At 32.2% G+C, this 7811-nt stretch overlaps 1 protein-coding gene across 1 annotated transcript; it reads left to right on the top strand.

Annotated features, from left to right (window-relative positions):
• The first annotated feature begins 1894 nt into the window (after positions 1–1894).
• Positions 1895–4623, top strand: LOC110038976 (low-temperature-induced 65 kDa protein-like). The gene is made up of 4 exons (XM_020743906.1): positions 1895–2225; positions 2311–2490; positions 2666–3169; positions 4384–4623. Exons 1-4 carry the CDS (start codon positions 1970–1972, stop codon positions 4410–4412), a joined length of 969 nt encoding a protein of 322 aa, XP_020599565.1. The 5' UTR covers positions 1895–1969; the 3' UTR covers positions 4413–4623.
• The last annotated feature ends 3188 nt before the right edge of the window (positions 4624–7811 follow it).

The raw sequence follows: 7811 nt of genomic DNA on the forward strand, positions 1-7811 counted from the left end.
TTGGTAATAGGATTGTGTTCGAGTTGTTTGCACCTGTGTTTCCACTATCGACTCTGGCTCACTGGTAATAGTTAGGTTTTTCGAATTTGTTAAGCCTGTTTTGATTCTATCGGCTCTGGCGATGCATTATTTTTGTGGCTTGTTTTATTAGAGTAGAAAATAGTTACATACATTTGCTTTCTGATGCACCTATGTTACCTCTAACGCTGGAAAAGATTTTGGTGTTTCGGCTCCGTGGTAATATAACTGTTTATGTTGAAATGGGAGAAATGCGAAGAAGGATTGACGTTTAATGCCAAGAAGGATTGGGAGAAATGAAGTTTCTTGTTCCATCCGACAAGAAGTCCCTATCTATTTACATCGCATTCTAAATTCTGAATTCAGATTGCTCATCTCATGATTGCGGATGTATGTGTTATTTGAGTTCTAAATTCTGAAAGAAGAGGTGAATAGATATTGGCCTTTATGCATGTAGATATTTATACTACCCAAATCTTTCATATCACATAAAAAGTAACATTCTTTTATCTATTATTTTCCATAAATAGTTATGTTACAAACAGCTTAACCAAACAGGGGTAGAATGATCATTTATCCAACAACAAATTCTAATAAATTATTCTGAATAAGCTGCCCCAAACAGCAAGTCAACTTATTTTGATAATCTGCAGATTATCTAATTATCAGAATAATCTGCTTATAAATATCCAACAGCTGCCCTAAACAGACCCTTAATGTATTTGAAGAAATTTGAGTTCTATATATCTATGTATGTATGTATGTATATATGTATATCTATCTATATATAAGTAGAAAGATTTAGATGTATAAATTCCCAAAAAACAAATGATTTTATATTTTATATTTTACAACTTTTTGTTATTGAATGCTAACTAATCAAAATAAAATTTTTAATACTATAGTTCAGTAAATGTTATTTATTCGTCTATACTCAGAAAATTTGAAAAATTAAAAAAAGAACCTTGAGGCGGCGATGTGGCCATTAAGCTTAGCCGGCAACTGCAGTTTCCAAGATCCATACTCTTCATTAAGCATAACGTGGCATGTCGATTCTAAAATCGATAATGAAAATCCAGACCACGAGAATTCTATGATAACAAAATAATGTTTTTTATTTCTAACATATCAAGCGTAACATAAGTTCAAAATTTTTTGATAAAAATTAAAGAGCTTCGTAGCACATACTCCACGTTAGCCATTACGTGGCATATCACGAATTTTGAACTCTATAATCAGAATCAAGTAATCCATTACAAAAATTTTATGAAAATAAACGCCTTTTTAATAAATAATATTTTTAAGAGACATCATGTATAGAATAGTTCCCAAATTTATAATTTACTTTTAAAAAATATTGGAAAAAAGTGAGAACTTTTCTCGGGGAAATGAACATGTAAGAACTTAAAACTATAATTTGAATTAAAAAATATTCAATTTCATTTTAGAGATGATAATTCAAAAAAATGAAAAAATAATATTTTTAAGAGATCGTGTATAGAATAGTTCCCAAATTTATTATTTACTTTTAAAAAATATTGGAAAAAAGCGAGAACTTTTCTCGGGGAAATGAACATGCAAGAACTTAAAACTATAATTTGAATTAAAAAATATTCAATTTCATTTTAGAGATGATAATTCAAAAAAATGAAGCATCTCTTTCAGTACCGAATCGCTTACGGATGGTAGTCCGCGTCAATACCCGAGGAAACATTCGCAAAGCGAGCTTTATCCATCTGGGCGGCGATGTGGCCAACATGCACTGCTGCTCTCAATCCCCGTGTTCTTTGTTTTTCAACACGTGGCATCTCAGCTAAAATTAACCCATAATTCACCCAGCTCTTGGCTATTCGCAAAACCCAATCTCCATCTTTATAACAAGCCCTCCCCCTTCCTTTTCTAGCAAAAAATTAAAGCCACGTTTGTTTTAGTTGATCTTTATCGCCGCGCAATGGATAATGTCACAGCTCCATCTAGCACCGATGTCCACGGAGAGGAACAGCACCACCACGAGAAGAAGCCTGTATTGAAGAAAGTAAAAGACAAGGTGAAGAAGATAAAGAATGCTATCGGTAAGAAATCTCATGGGCATGGCGATGAAGGCCAAGATGTTGATCATCACCAGCACGGCGACTTGGATGAAGGAGACGAGGGATTTGTGGAGGATGATGATATGATGGAAGAACCTGAAGTCCATGGCGCCCCAAGTGCATACTCTTGTCCATATTTTTTCTTGGTATTCATTTTCTACAGCTTGTATTTGAAACTAATTAATTTGCATGGCTATGACAGTGTATGAGAGCTCAGCTATCGGTGTGAGAACTGGAGGGAAGGATTTTTCGGGAGGAAGAGGAGAAGGTGCTGAGAGAGCTGGCGATGGTTTGGGTTCGATCAAACCAAAGTTTGTTGAGGATCCGGTCTCGCCCCCCAACTCTGAAGCTGAAACGAAGACAGGAGCCGAACATAGTCGAGGTTTGCCCTTAATATGCCATTATTTTGCAAGTTAAATCTACAAATTTATGGATTTAGAATTTGCGGGATTTAAAACCAAAATCTATAAAATTCAGACTTATGGTAGAATTTATTTTGTCCGCAATGAGTGTCTAGCAGGATTCGACTAAATTATAATTTTTTTGTGGATGGACAGGTGGAGAAGAGGCGGATGTGCCGCCGGAGCTCCGCCGCTCTTTGGAGGCAATGACCGTCTCCAGCCACAATGACGGACAAGAAAAAGAAGCTATAAAAGGAGCAAATAATACTTACACCGGCATGGTCACGTCTGCAGCTTCTAAGGTGTACGAACTGGTGGCGGATGCAGGGACAGCAGTGATTTCAAAGGTGAAACCTGATGGTAGAAAGGAGGGTGAAGGTGAAGCGGTGGGGAATCAGGACAAGGGGCTTTCAGTTAAGGACTATATAACAGAGAAGCTGACGCCCGGGGAGGATGAGAAGGCTCTTTCGGAATTAATAACTGAAGCTGGACAACTGAAGAAGAGTGAGGAAGTGGAAGTGCCGCGGCAAGTGGGTACGGGATTCGACGAGGGTGGGAGGGGTGCTGGTGTGGTGGATAGGCTTAAAGAGACTGTTACTTCACTTCTAGGCGGCGGCCAGGGTTCTCCAAAGTTGCCAGCGACAGAACCTGGCAAGAAAGGTGAGTCTTTTAACTTCTAATTAGTTTTGTCTTTCTATTATCAGCCTAGTTAATTTTGCATGAGTAATATTTGTCCACCTGACTTTACTTGTGGCCATGGGAATATTTTTATAAACATTTATATTATAAATTTTCACTCATTGTATATATATAATAACCCCTGAATTTTAATTTTTAATAATGGTTCACGAAATGGCCTATAAAAGCTGTTGAAATTATATCAAATAGGGCTGTAAATCAGTTGAGCTCGAGTAAGTTCATGCTTAGCTCGTTCAAAACCAATTATATTGAAATCAGATCGTTTGAAATTGCTCGTGTTCAACCTGTGCCTTCGGCTCGATTTATATATCCTTGTTTGTGTTCCGCCCTAAACTATCTCATTTAAATTAATTAGAAAAATAATTATAGCCTCCTAGATTTAAACCTACACTATTCATATGTGATAGAAAGTGTAGAATTACGTGATCAAAAGTCTGTGTTGTTTTAAACTTAAATATAAATGTATAATATAATGTGACATTTTTCTTTATTTTGAGCTACAATAAGTTATATACAACTGAACGGAGGATTGTTTGTGCTCGGCTCTTTTATAATTCAAGGTTTAACAAATTTAATCAAATTTTTTGCTATACATTAATGTTTAAATTATTTTTTCATGGTTAACATTAAATTTTGTTTTTTTTTAATTTTCCAATCATTTAAAAAATTGGAAATATATTTAAAAATGAAAAAAAAAAACAGAAGTTGACTCGACTTACTATCAAGTGGCACCCAACTTTGTCTAATATTAAATTTATATTTAACTATTTTTTAATTTGAAATTTATAAGAGAACTAATCATTGATGTTTGCCTTTTTAATTCTTGAGAAAATTTACATACATACAAGACAATCTTTTACGTATTTATAAATGCACCAAACTTTTGATGTTTACATTTATAGACTTTGGGTAAACCTATACTTCAAAATGTCCATGTGCCTTCAAAGTTTAAAAGTGCTAATACTGTTAATGTGATGTTAAAATTGAGTGATACATCTATATATCAGAATTGTGTGGTCGAACAAAATTTTCTGTAATATCTATATAAATTTATAGAGCATTAATTTTTTTTTCCGTCAGCGCGTGAGTTTTTAGCTCTTTTTTGTAATTGAATGCAAAAAACAAAAAAAATTTTAAAGAACATTTTTAGACTGAACTCTTTTGTGATGTCACAGTGGCAGACAGCGAGGACTCTCTTCGTTGATCATCTGAAGCAATGGCTGGAGTGAACGGTTTCCATTTTATCACTGTTTGATACCATGATGGATTCAGAATGCCATAATGGGGTGCAGATATATGTTTCCTCTTTTTCTTTATTATTATTCTTTTTTTAGGGTGCCATGGTTGATCTTCGTTTGGTTCTTGTGTATTTCTTTCCACTGATTTGGACCTCTGGTTGAGTTGCGTGGCCCGCTGTCTGGTCATCCTGCTGTTTTTTCCTTGCGATAAATAATCTCGTTGGCAAACGTACCTTTTCTTAGATTATTTGGTTTTTTCGTTTCCTTTTTTTTTTCTCTAAAATCTTTGAATATTAAAATTGAGTTTACATCTGCATTTCCAAATTTTTTAAAAAGGAGCTAATTTAATAATGGATTATGGGGCGAATAAACTTCCCACAAATAAAATTTAAAAAGAAACATACGAGCTACTCCTAGGAGTGTTTTATAACAAAGTGGAATTTTCGACACACTCTCAAGGGGGGCGTTTCTTTACAAATTAACTTATTTAATTTCATAATCTAGGATATATTTTAGTATAAATAATTTAAATATTAATATATATTAAGTATTATTAGAAATAGTTTTCTCAAATTTTTTTTATATTAGTGAAAATATTAAATTTGTTAATTAACTATGACATAATTAATGTTTGTTAACATTAAATTAATTAAAAATCATAATCAAATTAAATGAATTACCAAATAAAATAAGAAATTCATACAATTTATTTGATATTAAATTATTCTGGTAGCATAACGTTTACACAATAATATTATTTTCTTTATCGAGGTAGAATGACGTTTAGTAGTGGTATCAGTGCTATCAGTGCTTGATGCGGCAATTGATGCTTTCAAAATTCTTCCTTCAGTTGTGTCCTTCGCAACATTTCACGACATTTAGTAATTTTCCCTATTGTGATTTGGTGGACAATAAATTTTTTGTGTACCAAAATTCTCGTTGACATCAAAAATAGTCGCAAACATGGGATTGTCCCAAAAATTTAAATTTAAGTATTCATTAGTATTAATTGTCCACTACAATTCAAATAGTGGAATTTCATGCGCTTTTGATATTGCATAGTCAGAGGAACCCTGCATTTTGGGTTTCTGCAAAGCTAGAGGGGTTTGCATAACTGTGAGGTCCTGTAAATACTAATTGGGAAGGATAAATAAATGTCTTTGATTATTGTTGTTCTTGTGACCCGTGTAAGGAAGAACTTTGTGTTTTATTAGTTGAAGATCTCCTTGTAACATATGTTTTTCATCGTCACACAGCAATGAAAGATGACCAGTGGAGAGCATGAGAGGTTGATTTAAAACAAGCAATTTATACTTTCTGACATTTGTTCTATGAGATGGTCCTACTTTAAAATTTTGTCAACTTGGCCAATCAAATGCATTATAATCATTGTGAATTGATTCTTCTGCTCTGTGTCATAGCTCCAAAATCTCATCATAACCTCGTTTCATGGAACTAGCTCGTGTGCCATGGTCTGCTCCAAAGCTTTTTTGCAATGTCCTTGCTACGAATGAAGTAATACAATTGTATAATTGATTATGCATTATAATAAAAGAAATTAGTAGTTGATATAAAAGAATGCAAATGTATACTACTATTCTCCCTCCTGAAGATCATGTGTAATAGATATCAGGAGGCTGAGTTGGAAGCTTCGTTAAGAAGAGTGATAACACTATAAATAATGAACTAATTCTTCCTTTCTGTCTCCTTGTGGTGGGTAATGGTACAATAAGTTCTTGACAACTATTCCATATCTTGATATATTTACTTTAATATTGGTCCCAGTTAGTTCTTACTCTACCTCGCCCATCATCTCTTCAAAAAATTGATTTGATGGCTTCAGAGGTTACATGTATGTGCTGACCCTACTACAGATATTTTTGATGCATCTCCTAATTTCTGGCTTTTCGCAGTGTGTAGATGTCAATGACACGGGCAAGATTCATGATTATAATGCATACACTAGCCGTAAGTCTTTTTTTTTTATCTAAAGTTGTTTTAATGTACTCAATGTTGTTAATTATCGACCAAAATCTGTTTGCTTTTATAAATTGAATTGTATTACTATTAATAGATGTATTAATTGATGATTTAAATTAAATTGTATGTCCCAAAATCTATGGTTCATTTACTTGTCCGGATATTATTAAATTGAATTATTCATTTACTTGTCTGGATAAGTTATGACTGTCGAAACTTTTATATGTATGTGAGAATAGATTGAATTGTATGTCCCAAAATTTGTTTGCTTTTATAATTAGAGGAATTCAAATATTAATTAAAGCTTATTTTAGAAAAGGAATAGATAGTCCTATTACAATATAATCTATGATGACAAACAAAATTATTCATTTACGAAAAGATGCTCTATTAGGAGTAATACAAGGTAATTTTTATTCAAATCTTCTACTTCAAATCTTCTACCATTACACACCTAAAAGAATGCAACAATAATCAATTATTATTATCTGATATTATATTACTCTTTATAATAAATGTACAATTTTACTTGACACAGGTGCACACAAATCGCACATTAATAAAAAACCTAATTCCATCAAACTTACATATCTTAAAAAATAATTCTTATATTTATGAGGATTATGTTGGACAAGAATACATTTATACTCACGAATCTAATAAATTTTTTGGATTTTGGGATATTAATAATCAAAGAATAGATTTTCAGCATTTATTCTTACTCAATGATAAAAATTCAACTAAAATACTAATGATACATGGATTTTTTATAACAACATACTATTACATTCAATCATGAAAAGGTTGAAATAAAAAATAATACTATACAAAGAATTAATGAAATTTCATAGTTACATTAATATAAATTTATATATCCCTACATATGAACTTATTCCAATACACGTCTTGCATTACTTTTTTTCAAAATTCTTCTAATTTCACGATTAGATACTTCTGTCAAACCACTAGTTTGGGGATGATAAACAATTGCAATTTTATGCATTATATTATATTTTTCCACCAATCTTGCAATTGTTGCATTTCTAAAATGAGATCCTCCATCAGTAATAATTACTTTCAATATTCTATAACTTGTCAAAATATTTTTAATTAAAAATTTTGAAACACTCTGAGCAACACATCGAGGTAAAGCTATCACTTATATCCATTTTGAAACATAATCCACTGCAATAAATATAAATTTCCAAATAAAGATGTAAATGGTCTCATAAAATCCAATCCCCAGGCATAAAAAAATTTAATTTCCAAATTATAATTTAGAGGCATTTCATTTCTTTTTTGAAGTCTTACTTACTCTCTGACACCGATCACATGTTTTTATATATATATAAACATCTCTAAATAGAGTAGGTCAATAAAATTCA

Source organism: Phalaenopsis equestris, unplaced genomic scaffold (assembly GCF_001263595.1).
Source record: "Phalaenopsis equestris unplaced genomic scaffold, ASM126359v1 Scaffold234635, whole genome shotgun sequence".
Lineage (NCBI taxonomy): Eukaryota > Viridiplantae > Streptophyta > Magnoliopsida > Asparagales > Orchidaceae > Phalaenopsis > Phalaenopsis equestris.